This window comes from Neolamprologus multifasciatus, chromosome 10 (assembly GCF_963576455.1).
Source record: "Neolamprologus multifasciatus chromosome 10, fNeoMul1.2, whole genome shotgun sequence".
Taxonomy (NCBI): domain Eukaryota; kingdom Metazoa; phylum Chordata; class Actinopteri; order Cichliformes; family Cichlidae; genus Neolamprologus; species Neolamprologus multifasciatus.
In genome coordinates, this window is record NC_140448.1 from 26,884,299 (window position 1) to 26,901,475 (window position 17,177).

Here is a 17,177-nt window from a genome sequence, read left to right on the forward strand (position 1 = left end):
TCTAGAAGCAGACGATGGAGGGAGGAGTGAGGGAGGAAGATGTAGCATCTTTCAACTTCTGTTTTGTTCAGCATCACTTCTGTTGTGTTTTGTGTGCTGTGCTAGCATTTTCTTAGGTTGCAGTGTGTTTGACTTCTCAGGGCCAACCTCAGAGGCTGTGGCCCCGATTTCTGATCTAGTTTTCAGGTCGTTAATTTCAATCAGAAGCGTGTTTAGGGGAAACAATCATCGGTAATCTTGTTTAGCAAATGCTTTGCAAATAGTGCAAATAGTGACCCTGCAGTATCATCTGTTCTAGTCTACATCTTCTGCTTTTTTCCCCTTGTTCTCATTTCAAAGCGGCTCATTCTGCCTTCTCTTATGTTGCCTCACTGCCCTCTGCTGTTCATTGAAATTAAATGCACGAGCAGCAGAAATTCAGCAGCATATTTGTCATAATTTTGACTCCATTGCACATTAGAAAAGAATCCAAGTTGGAGCGATGTTTTGTTTTCAGCTTAGAAAGCAGAAGTCGGGTTATGAGCTCGTGGATGTGCAGGCGGGTCATTCATCTTCACGTTCTACACTGGCCGCAGATATTGTGTTAGACCTGGGCTACATGCCCATTATTTGTCCTGCCTCATGTCCATATTCAGCTAAACAGCTAGAATAATTATTTACACCACCTTCAAAACAAAAGCTCCACAGGGTTGCATTTATTCTGGCTAATCTCATGAGTGCTCTCTATGAAACAGTAAGTCCATAGAGAGTGGCATTTCTACACTTTATTAAAAGCTCTTTGTTTTTACTGTATCCAACCAAAAGAAAGTCAACTACACGTTTAACTCTCCTTTGATCTTTATTGTGATCTCAAAAAGTACAGCACAAATAAATGAAGCACACTACAATATTCAGAAGTACTTTACTGAGGAATACACAATGTCGAAGCAGCGACCGTATCATGCAGATCGAGGTCTCTTAGGCAGTTTCAAAGCAGAATATACAGCAGCATGTACCTAACTTCATCTACAGTATCGTTGGACACGTCGGCCCTCACACCACAAATTACTGATTTATTAACATAAAGAAAACTGCATTTATATTTTTACAGTAGTGCAAAGCTGACCACAGTAAAGCAAAGCAAATGCAAGCAGGAGATAAAATCGGCACTGACATTCACTAAATAAATCAGCTGCGTAATACTGACAAAAAGCTTTGACATTCACTTCAAAAGGAACAAAGGTATTCAGTACTGTTCAACACAATCAACAGTGCAAGCATGGATGTAAAATTAATGCTTGTGTTGTATTTCTTTCAGTAATGTGATGAGTACATTTGTCAAAGCATGTTAAATACAGTGGTTGTGTGTTCAAGAAAAGACGTGGGCTTTAACCATTTGGTGAAAAAGTGAGTGTGGCTCAGAGCTGAGATAAAAAATCAAAATGCTGCTCCAGAGACAATGAACTGGATATTACCCAAGTCTGTCTCTACAAAAGGACCTCAGCTGTGTGACAAATAAGACAGCTGCAGTGGTCCTAGTGGGTCCACGTGATGAATATCAAGAGGGGAAAATATTTCCTGTACAAAGTTTTGTTCATGTTGTTTAGACCGTGTATTTTTCCTTATTTGTGAATTAGAAAACAGTTTAATAAAAAAGAAATCGTAATGAAGAATTACAGAGCAAGAATTGAAGAACAAGAGTTCAGGGTCATCAAATTTAAAATAAAGATCCCTCTATCAATTAAATTCCCTGCTGATGCTGACCCTAGGTTTGCCCTAATATCGGCCATGTCTTCTTTTGGCTAGCAGGACTTTACTAGATTAACCTGGGTGTCTTCAGGCTTAATGTTAACATCAAGCAGAAAAAAGCCAGTAACTGCTAAATATCATTGTTACATAACATTAGCCAGAAGAACGACACTTAGCTTATGTTATTTTATCTACTAAACCCAGAAACATTATAAGAAAAAAAAGAACATTTTATTGAACTGTATCAGAAAAATCTATAACAGCAGTAATGGAGAAGTGTAACTTTCAGGGGGAACCGCTTTTAAACCCTTGTTTTGGTTTAGTTTAGATTTGACTGGTGATTTTAGCCATGTAGGTTTTTATGTCCCAGTGACAATTAATTAGGATAGATTAGGATAATTGAAGTACTCCTTCAAAATAATAGCATAACCACGGTTGCCTAGATCGCTGCTAGCTACCTAAGGTAACTGCTAGCCGGCTAACCGTTATTAGCTTAATCGCTAAAGTTGTACCTAAGTACTGTCTGAATCCACATCAGTTTTGGATTTTTGTACTGTGTGTTGGAGCCTTTGTTGGTGTACAGGATTAGTGGACTCTATTTAAGTTAGCATTGATTAGTTCTTGTATTTGGGAGTGAACGAGGGGTGGTAAGGGAAGGCACTCTGGAGCTAGCATAAAGGTCATGCTTTGGATTTTCAAGGACAAATCCCATTCAGTGTTTTACACAGGAATCATTTTCTAAGTTATGTTACAATCTGTTCTCACATCAGTAATAAAATAGCAGTCAATTAAAAATGTTAATTAGGGTTCTCATTGAGAATGTAATCCAAATATTTAACTGCATTTTTCCTGAATACTAATTTGTGATCCACTCACTGGCCACCTCATACCAGTAACACCTGGCTAGTACCACCACATCCCAAAGGGGCTCTACTGGATTGAGCTCTGGTGACTCTGGAGTCAACATTTATGTAGAGTGAACTCGTTTTGATGCTCGAGAAACCAGTTTGAGATGATTTGAGCTTTGCAACATGACACGTTAACCTAATGGAAGTAGCCATACGATCATAAAGGTATGCACACAGTTATCAACCATATTCAGCTAGGCTGCTTGGTGGCTAAACAATGCTCAACTGGCTCTACCATCTGAATGTTGCAGCAGAAATTCACAGTCGTCAGATATAATTCTCAATCTTCTTTTTCCAATTCAATTAGTAATTTTGAGCAGGTCATCTTGACCATGTCTATATTCCTAACTACACCGAGCTGCTTCCATGTGTTTGATTTAACATTTGCATTAGCAAGGAGTTGAACTGTGTACCTAATGAAGTAGCTAGTGAGTGTATTTCTCATAGTTTTCTTGTTCAGGTCATTCTTGCACATCTTAAACATGTTCTTTTAATAAAAATAGGAGTTAACTTTAAACAAAAATATGAAAAATCTGTACCATCAGCGTCCTATTGCTCTCACTAGGAGGCTGATGCCTCCATCAGTCAGATTGCTGATGGTAGCACAAAGGAAAGAAAAACATTTTGGTCAGTGTGACAGTGAGAGCTCTGCAGGTGGTGTATTGACTGGCAGGTCAACACCTCCATCATATTGCATTTTAAACTTTCACTGTCAGCTCTCCTCTGTTTTAGCAGCAGTCACTTAATAAACTCCCTATGGAGCAACTCTGCATTTAAATGTCTTGCCAAATTCCAGCATTGTTAAACGCAGCGCAATTGCCGCCACAGTCGAGGAAACCTTTGTCTGCGGTAATTATACTAATGTTTCAAAGTTAATGTGGTGACATTTCACCTGTATTCAGCTCTGCATGTGGCTTGTGTAAACTGATTAGTATTCCAGCTCTGAGTCAGAAAGTTAAACAAAACACTCAGGCACGCATGGTGCAAATAAACACATTTTAAAGAAATGTGCAGTGAAATGAGTGTAAATTATTGCTTTGGCTGATACAACAGTGGACACAGTGTCACATTCAATGAATACAAAAAGAATCAAACAATCGTGGATGTGAGAAACATTCATAACAGAATCTCTGCATGGAGTCAAATCAAAGGCAAAAAGCTTTTGCAAACCTGTAGAAAATGTTCACAACATACATATTTAGATTTCTACTATCCAAGCTGGGAGCAGGGTTGCCAAATGCCACACATCGAGTAAGGTTCATAAATTATTTATAAACATAATTTAGCAGGTTTGCAAAAATGAAATTTAAGCAAAGCTGCTGCTCCACATTCGATATTTTGGCAAGGAGAAATCTTAGGTGTTGATGTCATTTAGACACCATCTGTGGCAGTTCGTAAAACAGGTGTTTCGAGGTGAAGTGGCCCTTTATGGTTCGACTGGAACAGCACCAGCAAAAGTTCTCTCAAACTTTGATTTGATGAGGGGGATTTTTCGCCTCTGGTCTACATATTCTCATCTCCGCTGAATTATTTTTAGTCCCAATTGGGGCAGAATTACTCTACTACCTACTCTGCTAGGTAATTTTCTGAATGCAACTTCAAAACAGTCAGAAACAGTCAGCACCACTGTGACAGAAGATCTTGTGGGAGTCCCGCTCCAATTTAACTGGATATAAAATATTTAAGTGTGGCCAAATGACATATAAAACTGGGTTAAACTTTTATATTATGTTTGATTGCATCCTGCTGTGTCCACAAGACGAAAACATGAGACTGAGATGCAAATTGAAATTTAAATAGAGATTCAGAGGGATTTTTTCTGGAAATTCAGCAGCTGCTAAACTTAGTTGGAATTCATCCCCTCCCAAAAAGGATCAAAAACACCCCCCTTGCCCCATAAATCACACCTTTTTATATGTCTATACGTCTTTGTCTCTGATAGTCAGTGCGCTAACCGTCAAAATATTCCAAACTGCTGATCAATACATCGCAATCTATCTAATAGCTGTTTTTGGCTGATAAAGTAAATTTGGTTTGTTATTAAATTAAACAAAAAGGGTTCATAACTGAGGTGTAACGGCTGTGATACAATCGTTATGAGTCCTTAAAGCAACAACAATGAGTGTAGTGATGGAGTGGTGCCAGCCTCCTCATGCACAGCTACAATCGCTATGGTCATCTCTGATGCTGGTGGTCTAACGCTGCAGTGAGGGCAGATAGGCAGTGTGTATGTGTGTGCACTTCTTTTTTTAATTTATTTTTTGGGGGTCAAACATCTGTTTACAGTGTGGGAAGTCTGAGGGAAAAGTCCCCATTTTAAATTATTAAGATCCTGTCTAAGGTTAGATTCTGTGTGTGTGTGTGTGAGTGTGTGTGGTTGAGTTAAGCTGTTGGCAGTGATGCGACATGACGTTAGCTGGGACGTGTTGGGCTGAGCAGACAGGGAACAGAGCCTTCCTGATATGTCCAGCAGTTGGAGGAACCATCTCTGCGAGTGTGAGGCTGGTTCTGATTTATTGATGGCCTACCAGACATCTAAGGGAGACCTCTGTGGGGGTTTATGAAGACGGGAGACCTCTGTGGGGGTTTATGAAGACGGGAGACCTCTGTGGGGGTTTATGAAGAAGGGAGACCTCTGTAGGGGTATGAAAGGCTCAGTGAGGGTGATGGTGGGGGAGACACGGGACCAAGGGGGTGTTTAGAGGTTGACAAGGTGGAGATCGGAGGCAGAGAAGTGGGGGCACAGAGCCATGTCTGGGTTCTTCAGCTGTCGCAGGATCCTTCGGTGGAACTTGGAGCGGACTCGGTTGAACTCCATGATGTCGCTGGGATCCTCCTCAATCCAGAAGCGGTGGAACTCCTGCATCAGGTAACCTGCCAAGAAAGAAAGTAAATAGACACATATGTGCAGCTAATCCACAAGTAATTATGCTCGTACTGCATTTTAGCATCTTTTTTATTTTTCCACCACACAGTTCAACTGATTTGTTTCTTTCTCACACCTCTTTTTTTTACCACAGCAGGTGGAAAAAAGAGAAAAAGCTTCCAATTACAAATCTGCACACACTGGTAAACAAACAGCTGAAAGTTAATGACATATTTTTAACAATGTATGTGGTTTAATTTTTTTGCCACTTTAGAGCATTAGAGATTTTTTTCTATGACTGTATACAGTTAAGGCTCTCACAGTTTAAAAGATGAACGTAGTTCTGGCTCAGAAAAGTGGATGCAATGCAGAAATAGCCACCAGGGGCGCTACCTGTGGTGGACCCCATAGACTTCTGCTGCGATAGAAGTCCATTAACCCATTTTTGGCCAAACTGATTAATTCAAATAATAATAAAATAATAGTAATCCAAAATACATTTTGTACATTTTGGATATTTTAAGTTTCAGAAGGATTATCCCAGGTATGCTCGTTGGTTAAAACGTAACAATTACAGGTCTGCAGACAGTGAAGACAGTGACATGCGGTAACTCTCACCTTTCGCATCTATTTTCAAAACACAAAAATGTTGATTCCAGTTACTGAACAGTTTTAAGTCAAAGAGCTGATGTCTCAAACTATAAGCCTTAACAATCTGCAGAAACATTAGTTATAAAAAGAGTTCCCAGATATACAGTTGGAATAAAGGTTGAAACTACCCAAACAGAATAAAAAGTTTTCTGTCCCAGGCTTTAAACTTGTATTATTGATATGTTTGGCTCGGGGTATTTGGAGAATGACCTGCTTTGGAAGATGCCACTTGGTTAAAATACAATTTTATGCAAGTTCTGTACACCAACATCTCCCCAGCCTTAAACTTTAAAAGAAAACTTTTTTTTAATTCTGATGCAAAAACTTACAAAATTCTAAGCAAAATGAAAAACACATAAATCAATATACAGGAAAAATAAAGACAAAATACTGTTCATCCCAATCCAATGTACTCACAGAAGGTCTGCTGGAAGTGCAGCAGGCTGGGCATCTCTGGAGCCACATTGTACAGATGGGTCTTCAGAGCTCCACTCACCAACAGAGAGTAGGCCAGATCTGTGATGTTGATGCCCACAATGGCAAAGGAATACCTGGAGGGCAAAATATTTACTAAGTCAGTAGGTGGGACCCTGTTTTTTGTTAGACTGCTGTGACAGGAGAGGAGAAGCAGACAGCAGGTTTTCCATTTCACAAAAGATTTTATGTTTTTTAGAGAACGGAGATTACACTCAAACAGATGGAAAGAGAGCCTCTGTAATCAAATTACCATAGACATTAAACACAAGGACTTAAAATTCTAAAGGCATAAAATATAGATTAACAGGATTACTGTCCCAACATCACTCGGCCATAATGGTGTGCTCAACATCTTTAACATTTCACTTCATGACAGTCCACACTCAGTGCAAATCACAAACTGTCTATTTATTAAAGACACTGTTGCGATGTCGCACTTGTTTTCTCACAACAATCCTCGGCTCTATTCGGCGCTAATGCAGACTGACAACAGAAGCCAGCGTAGCAGTACAGCGGGGCACACAGTAGTAAAATACTTCCTGCCCATTAGCACATAAACACAGTCTCTCCTGCTTACAGATCCACACACTTCTACAATGCACTCACATGCATATGCTGGCTTGTTGTGAGCGTCACATGCTGAAGCTGCTCTGTATTGAGGCCAAACCTCACACAGCTCCAGCAGCAGCAGCCCAGATTTCCCTGCTCCACACACACGTGCATGTCTGCATATATTGCATGTGCATGTGAGACTTACCCAATCGCTTTGTCAAGGTTCTTCTGTTCCCATTCAGGCTTGTTTACCTCGCTGTGAAGGACACACACTTGAGTCACGGATGGTTTACATGTGAAGCAGCAATCACAGTGCACCATAATGCGCATAAAAGCTCAATCTTCTGAGAACAGTTTAGAAACTGTCTGTTAATGCTGATTTATGGCTCTCTCTTTTTCTGCCTTTAGGCTGACAAGACGATGCTTCAGTTTGTATAAATTATCATGCTTAGTGCAGCTTTAGGTGCATGAAAAATCAACCTAAATGAGTAAGCAATGAACGCGGCAAACGGCAAGTGAATGAAAGTGAAGTTGAGTACCTTGGCTTTCTGTGTGTGCTCCTACAGTGCATGAGACAGACAGAGAAGGAGACATGGGCAGAAATGGAGGTGGAGGAGAAACAAAAGAAAAAGAAGAAGAATCTTCATTTTGGAAATGAGACCGCTCACTGGGATGCCGATGAGAAACAATACAAGCAGCAGTAGTCAATAAAAGATGAGGCAGTGAATGGCATCAAGCTGTAAAAATGAATATAATCAAGCAGAGTATGATGGATGCAGAGTTATGCATGATTAAGTACAGTTTAATGTAGAAGGAATACACCAAGTAGTTGTAAGTAGACGCTTTGATTTATTCTTATGTTATATCTGTTTTTAAGCTTTTCTTCATAACCATCAGGTATTATGCTGGACTGGTAGCTTCATTAGAGCTTTGTTTTACTTTAAAAGCAAAAAAGGGAGAAGCAATGAGCTAAAAGAGGCTAAAAAGATTTGTAAACTGGTCATAAACGTCAGCACTGGTGGCACTTGTAATACAAGTAGTTTAACCTCCTAGGACCTGGTGTCCACATATGTGGACATCACATTTTGGGACGTCTAGACCAAAATACTTAATTTTTCTCTACAAGGGCCTGATATCCACTTGCCACTGTTCTATCAAAATTTGATACAAATGTCCTCATATGTGGAACTCATTTTTCTCAAAAACAAAAATTAGGTTAAAAAAAAAAAATCTGGTAATTCTTTGTTTTTACATTCTTTAAGTCCCAATCAACCCAAATAGCAAAGAAAAATTAAAAATGCACGCCATGAAAGAGTTCGGGTCTTAGGAGGTTAAAACTGGCCTAATTGCTGTCTGCTGAATTAATGATTTAGCTACATAGGCAATAAAAAAACAGATGTGGCTAGATCTGAAAAATGAAGCCAGTGCTGAATTGCCTTCACTCTTCTGAATGGCCAGCAGGGGGCGACTCCTCTGGCTGCAAAAAGACTTCCATTTGTACTGAAACTATGGGAAAAAACCTCCTCGGTTCCCTAACTGTGCGACCTCAATTAACACTTTTCTGGTGTCTTTATGAAGTCAGTTGCCAGAGGCCCGTCACATTTAGTAAAACTTAAAGTTCATTTTTCAAATTGTGGTCAGTGTTAGAGACAGAAAGTACAATTGCCCAAGCTATGTACATTGGCTAAGGGTTCAATCAAATCAATCTTAAGTTGTTAGTCACTGACAGAAAGCTGTCCTGGTTTTACCATTAGGTCCACCGTTGATCACTTTTGGTTTCAATAGAGCACATACACTATGTTTGGCATACATATGGCCTTTTAGCGAACAGATGTGATTTTTTTTTTTATTATATTTTATACAAAACCAACCTCACATCCATGCTTTGTTTGAATCTGAAGGATATTATTTCCAGCACTGTGGTTACATCTAATATAATGTGTTATATTGTGATTCTGCTGTATAGTTTACACACTTTTCATTGACTAATACTTGAACTTTGTGCTATTATAGCTCAATGTGCACTTTCCTCTGTTATTGCAAGGTTACATTTTTCTGTACTTTTCTTTTTCTATGAACTATAAACTCCATAAATTCATATACAGTCTACATCTGTAATTATTGACAGAGATGTTCTACCAGTCCACTTGGTGTATTCCTTTCATATGCCCATGAAAGGCAAAATGAACATACTTGTGCTTTGGTTGGAGGGAATCATGGAGCATCTGCAGGGCAGTAGCCTTGTCGTGTTCAGCAAAATACCTGTAGAAAGACAACAGAAGGGAAAAGGCACGTCTGAACTTCCCGCTCATGGATATGCATATGTAGCCTATGAATTATAATTATTTATTTATAGTTTTGGCTTTGATTTAAAGTCTTTAAATGACATGCTGAACATGTATATCTCCATATGTAAGTGTTGCACTGCTTGGCTGGTTTTTAGTCTGTGTTCCAGGTCGACAGCTTACAGCAGGTTGTGCAGGCCCAGCAGTCCCATGCCCCTGAAATCAGTCTTTGGATCGCTGCCCTGGAAACCAATCTCACACCACTGTTTGGATATGCGACCCGTGAGAGGTGTGTCAGGGCGCAGCTCTTTCCATAGCTACAACACACACACAAGCACACAACCACAGCTCAGTAGAGTAAAATTATTATTCTATAACAAAGCATAGTATTCATTACAGTGTAATATCATGCCTGACAAGTGTAAGTACATGAGACTGTAATATAGTGGTACAGGGGGAACTTTTTCTATAGTAAAAAATGTATTTAATTTAGTAGTGGGAGAACATCCATTTAATGAAATGAACTACGGGATAACCGATTTAACTCAAGCAAATGTAAAGAGTAATGGTTCAAATAAGTGACCCCAGTCATGAAGTTTATCTGACACTACATGAAGACAGATACAATATTTTGTTCTCTTTAACCAACCAGAGAGAGACTGCATACCTTCATCAGCATTTCCTCATGCTCAGGATTTTCGCAGTCATAAGGCTCCCTGCGTAGCTTCTCCACCTCTGCCACCAGGCTCCTGTAGCCCACAATCTGCAGCAGGCTGGCCTGCAGAGAGATGCCAAGCCTGGAGAAACAAAGGGTCAGGTAGTCCGTTTGTCTCTGAGGAGTGCATTGTATAAACTCTCCGCTGTCCTTCACAGCTACTCTAGAGATTAGCTTCCTTTGTTAACCTCTAATTAACCACAACACAAGAACAGAAATGTGATATGCAGCGCAGAGTCTCACTGTGGGTTGGTGTCAGGGTTAATTTTCTTCAAGGCCATGATGTCATCGATGGTTTTCTCCACTTTATCAGGATGGACGCTGAGGGCAGACTGCAGCAGCTGGAGTGGATAAGAGCAGAGAAGATGGCAGGAATATAAAGAGAGAGGCAAGGACAGAGTGGGAACGCATGTTAAGGACTGAGGCAAGAAGACTGAGCAATAAACCCGGATTATGTTGCACGTGCATAACGACAGATTGAAAGAGCCCCATACCTCATTCTTGGAGTACCTCAGAGATGACTCTGCAAGGAAATGTTGCAAAGAGTAAGACAAATGTGTACAGTGACAGTGAACAATGCTCTGTCCAATGCCTCAGACTGCTGATATGGTACACTGAATGTAAATCATGAATCTCTGAGCTAACGTAATACTGAATAAGTAAGAGGCAGAAGAAAAGTAGATGAATGAATTCTTGTGTTGGTTTGATTATATTCTGATTCTTCTGTGTTCTTGTCTGTGCTTCGCTCTGTTCAATTACTGTGTTTAAGCTTTGAATCATTTGTGTTTCCTCCTCTTGCACATCCTGGTGTTAGTATTCATGTATATATTGGTTATTTCCTGTTTTACTTAAAGCGTTTTTTTCTTTTGGTTTCTACATGTGTTCTGTTCCCCTAACAGGCACTCTGTGCTTATATGGCTGTTTTTCCCTCCTAATTCTTTAGTTGTGCTTCCCCGTTTATGATCCTGTGACTCACCTTTGCTTATTGATCATGAGCCTATTAACAGCATGACCCTTATTACTTTGTCTGGCTACTGTCTTGCATCTGAGTCCTCCTCATCACTATATCACTTCATCACTTAAATCATTTTAAGCATATTTGCACTTCACAAGACACTAAATAATGTGGATTGCACAACACTGGACATTATATTCCTCATTTCCAGTTAATACTTGTACAGCTGCTGTTATTGTGTATATATATATTTATATTTCTTCATACATTCTTATATATTTCTATACTGTGTATTGTGTATTTTGTTGTACAGTTATTTTATTTTCAACTTTAATTTATATATTTTATCTTATTCTTTCCCAGTTAAATTTACCCTTCATTCTAATTTGTGTTGTACTGTTATCTAATTTTTAACTTAATTTTTATATTTTATTTTATTTTCTTCCTTCCTAGTTAAATTTACCCTTTTTAATTTTCATATTTATTTCCTATCTTATTCATGGCCTTTTCTTTTTTTCTTTAGGTCACGAGCAGTTGTCTAAGCATTTCACTGCATATCGTACTGTGTATGACTGTGTATGTGACAAATAAAATTTGAATTTGATTTGAATTTTAAAATCCAGAATTAGATCTATCCTCATATTGTAGCAACTTGACAACCACAGTGAATTATTTAGGCTCTTTATTTTACAATATAAAGTGCATGCTGATTTGGCACTATATAAAACTGAATTGAAGGTAGCCATGCCCCAAAGAAAACTCTTATTTATCATCTGTTTTGCTCAAAATGTGACCAAATTTTACAAAATGAACACAATCCTGTATCAATGAAATTTATACAACAAACACAGGCAGAACGGTGTTTACTGGGGTCATAAATCAAGTGAAAAACATTATTCAGATAGACTCCTATACATGAAGTCTAATAGGCCCCCCACTGGCCATTACACAAAATGCAGACTTACGTCATTTCCACACTGGCTTCACAACTGGAGTCTACGTCTATTTCAAAATGCAACTAAATATGACCAAATCATATACAAATATGAACATTGATGCATGAGTGCGAAACATTTTTACAAATAAGATGAAAGTCATACCTATCTTGAGGGTCCTGCGGGCTCCATGTTTGTTGTTGTAGCAGATTCGCTGCAGCTCGCAGCGTCCTGTAAACTTCCTGACAACAAACTTTAGGCCCCGCCAAAGACACTTGCAGTAGAGGAACACAAAGAACTGGGTCACAACTCTGCAGGGGAGAAAACAAGGGGATTATACTCCTAAATATTTACACAGATATTATATACAGTGGGTAAAATAAGTATTGAATACATAACCAATTTTCTAGGTAATATATTTCTAAAGGTGCTATTGCCATGAACTTCTCACCTTCATTTCTCAGTATTACACATAATTTATGGGCATCTGTGGTTTGATTTCTTTGCCTGTGTGGATTGGATGTGTTGTTACCGACATCAGGTGAGTAATGAAATAATAAATAACTGTAGGTATGATTTTTTTTCTGTTTGCTTTTTTACAGTTCAGCATATTACACAAATATGCCTGCATAAATTTATTTTTGACCAATTTTGTTTCACATTAAGTTTGAGACAAAGACACTGAAGTGAAAATGCAGAAGCAGAGAGGAAGACACAAAGTGTCAGAAGAGTGTGCTTCACTTCTTGTCTACTAGGGGAGACTTGCAGCACATCAAAGTGTGCTATTTTTGCAGGGGACGCTGAGAATGAAAATGGAAATGTCCTGGGAAATGCATAGTGACCCATTAAGAGAATAAATGATTTCCGGCCTTCATCCGCCTCGGTCTGCAGAGAATGCTGAACACAATCCTTTTTTTTTCTCAATGTTTTTCCCATCAGTTGTCTCACTAAAGATTGAAAATTGTATTTTCCACTACTACACTCAAAAAAAAATGAAATTGGGTGGTTGTTACATTTGCAAAATTCAAACTTGTAATGTGAACAAAATAATTTCATGTTTCTGTGGTAAACGTAATCAAAACAAGTAGGATCTGCATGAAATCCGGCAACTTAATTTATTCTTGTTGAGATGACATGATACAATCTATTAAGAGTGGTTAGTTGCCTGGACTCACAAAATTCACAAGATCACACAAGAGTTCAAACCACAGGAAAATCACTGGGGTTAGAAGAGACAGACAACCATACACACACTACATATATGCCTTAGCTATTTATTGTGGTTTAACCTGTAAAGGACAAAAATGTACAGAAAATTCTATATCAAGCCTTGTAATTATAGCTTCCCTATTTTTTTGAAGTCTACATTGACAGCTCGGTGGCACAGTAGTTAGCACTGTTGCCTCGCAGCAAGAAAGTCTTGGGTTCAAATCTGCAATCTGGCCAAGTTTGCAGTTCTCTCTCTGGGTCCTCTGGTTTCCTGCCACAGTTAAAAGTCATGCAGTAATTAGGGTTAGGTTAATTGGTGTTTCTAAAAGATCTGTGAACATGAGTGCAAATGGTTGTCTGTCTCTCTGTGATAGACTGGTGACCTGTCCAGTACTCTGACTCTCACCCTATCACATCTGGGATAGGCCCCAGCCACTGCAACCCTGGTAAAGATAAGAGGATGGATGGAGTTATTATTATAAATCCATTAACATTTTATGTTAACCAGACTCTAGACTTTGTTGAACACTCCAAAAAATAACTCTTTAAATGAACTTAAAATAATCATGGAAAGGATTTCCACATTAATAAATAGCTTTCTATTACGATTAAGCATTTAGTCGCACTAACGTAATTTGCATGGGTTGGATCAACTCAATTAAATTAAGTTGGACTCAACTGTAGTAAAACAGTTGATTCATCATTAATTAATCACGTTAGTCTAACTCAAGTACATTAAGTTGGAATAACAGAATTGCATAATTCTAAAATAAAGCAATTTATTTACATGGAAATTTTTTCCATGATTTTTTTATGTTAATTCAAAGAGTTATTCAAAGAGTCTACTTCTTTTTTTAATTTCCAATGTATAAATGGATTGGAAGCATTAGTAGGTAAGCTAATGGTAGCAAGAAAGCAGATTTTGTGTAGCGATTGGGAGGACTCACAGTACTTTAAGTACACTTGAAAACTTTTCTTTTCTATCCAGCTGCTAAACCTCTATCTTTGTTCAGCATTTACAATTTTTCCAGACAGCTTGTGCACAAAGATCACAGTAGGACATGATCTTCAGTATCAACAACAAAAAATAGAAGGGAAGAACGGTCCGTGGGGATTAATCTCTCGTTCTCAGCTTGTGGATGAGACTGGCATGTTGAACAGCTCGTACTGACATTCAGCTTTTTAACCTTCAAGGAAGCGAACACCGAGCAAAGTGAGAGTGAAGGAGGCGTTTAAGGTTATATAGCAACCCACAATTACAGGCTTAATACACAGAACTGTCTAATAAAATGTCCTTGAACAACACACTTGCCACCTGCTAATCTATTTTAAAGGGTTACCCCACTGAGTCATACACATAAAGGTCAGTTTGCTGGTTATTGCGAGACCTGCTCATCCTGTGAAAACGGTCAAAACAATGGAGACAACCTCCCACCATCATTTTATTAAACTTCACTTTGATTTAATTACACACAAGAAAAAACCCTAACTGATGTCCCCAGCTGCTAAAATGATTAAAGGGTTTCCGTTAATTCCTTCAAAATACTCTGATCAGCCAAAAGCATGAATCATATTTCCATCTCTAAACTATTGGTAGAGTCATCGTAGCACATTAGAATAATTACTGTAAGCAAACACAGCCATCAGTGAAAAACATTGGCAGCCTCTACTGGCTTCTACTGTTCATTAAAAGTTAATGAAGCTAAAATTTCTCCAACAAATTTATTCATTCACTTGGGAAATCAGTTGGGATTTATGGGAAATTTGGTATGAACTGGGGCAAAGGGGGGGAAAGCACTGGTGGGTAAAGCCAATTTAAAGATTGATGACTACAGATGTGGAAAAAGCACAGTTATGAATACTGCTGGCTTTGCTAAATGCAAAACATTTAAGAATCTAGCTCCAAAATACTGCCAAGTTATTTTTTTCTCCGTCATTTGGTGTTTTGCATTAAAGGTGTTTTATTTCACCTGGGTTTTGTTCCCCCCTCGTGTTTTGTCTTTCTCTTTGTCGAGACGTTTACTACGCCAACACAGTTTCACAGCAGCTTGTGAAATGTTAACAGCTTCTAATCGTATTCATGGACGTTAACCTCCCCTCCTTATTTTCACGTCCCTGAATACATTTATACATGTCAAGCCTTATATGTATAGATTCCTATGGATGCTTGTTTCCACTAAAGAACAAAATGTCTGTCCTTAAGTCAAAATTTTAAGTTATGCAACTCAAAATTTTGCCTTACATGAGCATACTTAGTAAGTCATCATTTTATCCGTCTCAATTTAGCCCTGCATGGGAATTTTATTTATTTATTTCATTGGCAGTAACGCGCTTCCATGGATTTCTGTGAATGTACAGAAATGTAATATTTTAGCCTTTTAAAGGACCAAAAAATACCATATTTGGAAGTTGGTGATGGAGCAAAATGTTCTACTTCCTGCAGCAAAAAACATGCTACAGATACATGCACGTCTGTCTGCCTAAGAACTTCAGTTCAAGACAAACAAAATCTGATCTGCTGCTAAGCTGTCAATCATCTAGACCAATTTAGAACCACCAGTTAGAGTGGTAGAGTAGTCTTTGGACTATGGAAATAAGCCAGAGAATCAGGACAAAACACACAACAAACTTAACACAGAAAACTAACCAGGCCATTTAAACCTCTTGCTACAAAGTGACAGTGCTAACCACTTCTGCATCAAACTATATATATAGAAAGCTCTTCCTCAGTGACCTCAGTAAACACTTTCCTGAAGACTTTATAGGCTCAGGTGTTAATTTCACCCACATTGATTAAACTTTTGCTTTTTAATATTATACTCTCCCAATTTTGGTCAATATTGAGCCCAAAATAGGGGGAAAACCCATCATAATTTAAAAAAAACACACATTAAAAAGCCAAGGCAGAATGCAGAACTGTTAATAGAAACACCTCTGGAGCGCTCATTATTAAGAGGCCTCCTTACAAAGGGACTCATTCAAAGCCATTCACACCATAACAGCCACTTACTGCTACACAATGCCATAATGGACTGGAAAGAGCTTAAATGGGAGGACTGGGAATAAAGGGACCGCGGTGCTTGTTATTAATAATTAATTATAGCAGGTAGAAGGCAAACATGGATAAACAAGCTGAGAGGAGAAGGAGGAGAGCGACGATGAATTCCTTCACGTTTCCATGCAAAATGCAAATCCACAGCACAGCTTCCATCTTAATCACGGAGACTCGCCTTACCTCAGGAAATGCTTCATCTCGGCCGCTGTTACCCCTCGGGTGCTGGTGCAGTTGAGTGATCACCTGGAAACGGGGGAGATGATGAGTGTTTGAGGCTTGCGGACACGGAGCCGTCAGACAGGCCCGAGCTCCGGAGCTGTCCGCGGTGCTGAGGAATTAACGCGCATGCAAATCTGCGGCTCTCCGCCGCAACAGCGCTTGATTCCTGCGAGCCGCAGAGCTTCTGTTTGGGTTAAATTTGGTGCTGTAAAAACCACAGCCAGCCATAGAAGCTCTTGTGGAGGATTGAGGGCGGTTATTTAATGTTTTCAGAGCAGAAAAAGGCAGATAAATTCAATTTTCATTCCTCGTTCGTCTCCGGTGTGATTAGCAACCAAGGCGCAAACACTGAGTAATCTGTAGCTGAAGACGCTACAGGAAATCAAACAGCGGCTGTAAAAGGTTTACCTGTAATATAACCGGTAAAACCAAAAGAAAAAGACCCTTTTCTTACCGATTTGGGATAATAAGGAGGCAAAACGGAAGGCGGGAGGCGGCAGGGTGCAGCGTTTTTGTCCTCTTCTCTGGGCTACAGTCGCCTGCTTTCCTCCATGATGACTGACACTCAGTCTAAAAGCTACAGCAACAGCAACGCATTGCAGAATAACAGCACTCATGAAGT

General features: G+C 39.1%; 1 protein-coding gene across 2 annotated transcripts; it reads right to left on the reverse strand.

The window, feature by feature from the left end:
• Nucleotides 1-819: 819 nt before the first annotated feature.
• elmod1 (ELMO/CED-12 domain containing 1) lies at nucleotides 820-17,149 on the reverse strand. 2 transcript variants are annotated; one of them, XM_085174145.1, is made up of 12 exons: nucleotides 17,010-17,149; nucleotides 16,517-16,579; nucleotides 12,238-12,383; nucleotides 10,677-10,705; nucleotides 10,426-10,523; nucleotides 10,135-10,264; nucleotides 9,651-9,784; nucleotides 9,376-9,444; nucleotides 7,722-7,742; nucleotides 7,388-7,438; nucleotides 6,571-6,704; nucleotides 820-5,510 (listed from the first exon to the last, which is right to left on the reverse strand). In XM_085174145.1, the coding sequence occupies exons 2-12, from the start codon at nucleotides 16,531-16,533 to the stop codon at nucleotides 5,335-5,337; spliced, it is 1,005 nt and encodes a 334-aa protein (XP_085030271.1). In that variant the 5' UTR covers nucleotides 16,534-16,579; nucleotides 17,010-17,149; the 3' UTR covers nucleotides 820-5,334. The 2 variants fall into 2 exon arrangements, with proteins under 2 accessions (XP_085030271.1, XP_085030272.1); XM_085174146.1 differs by lacking the exon at nucleotides 7,722-7,742.
• Between the last annotated feature and the right edge of the window lie 28 nt (nucleotides 17,150-17,177).

What these genes read in the sequence shown, in the direction of transcription:
- elmod1 (XM_085174145.1), bottom strand. An exon ending in ATGAGGAAATGCTGATGAAG is followed by an intron (nt 9,785 to 10,134) that starts GTATGCAGTCTC and finishes TGTGTGTTGTAG; the next exon opens with CTATGGAAAGAGCTGCGCCC. An exon ending in AACCTTGACAAAGCGATTGG is followed by an intron (nt 6,705 to 7,387) that starts GTAAGTCTCACA and finishes TTTGCCCTCCAG; the next exon opens with GTATTCCTTTGCCATTGTGG.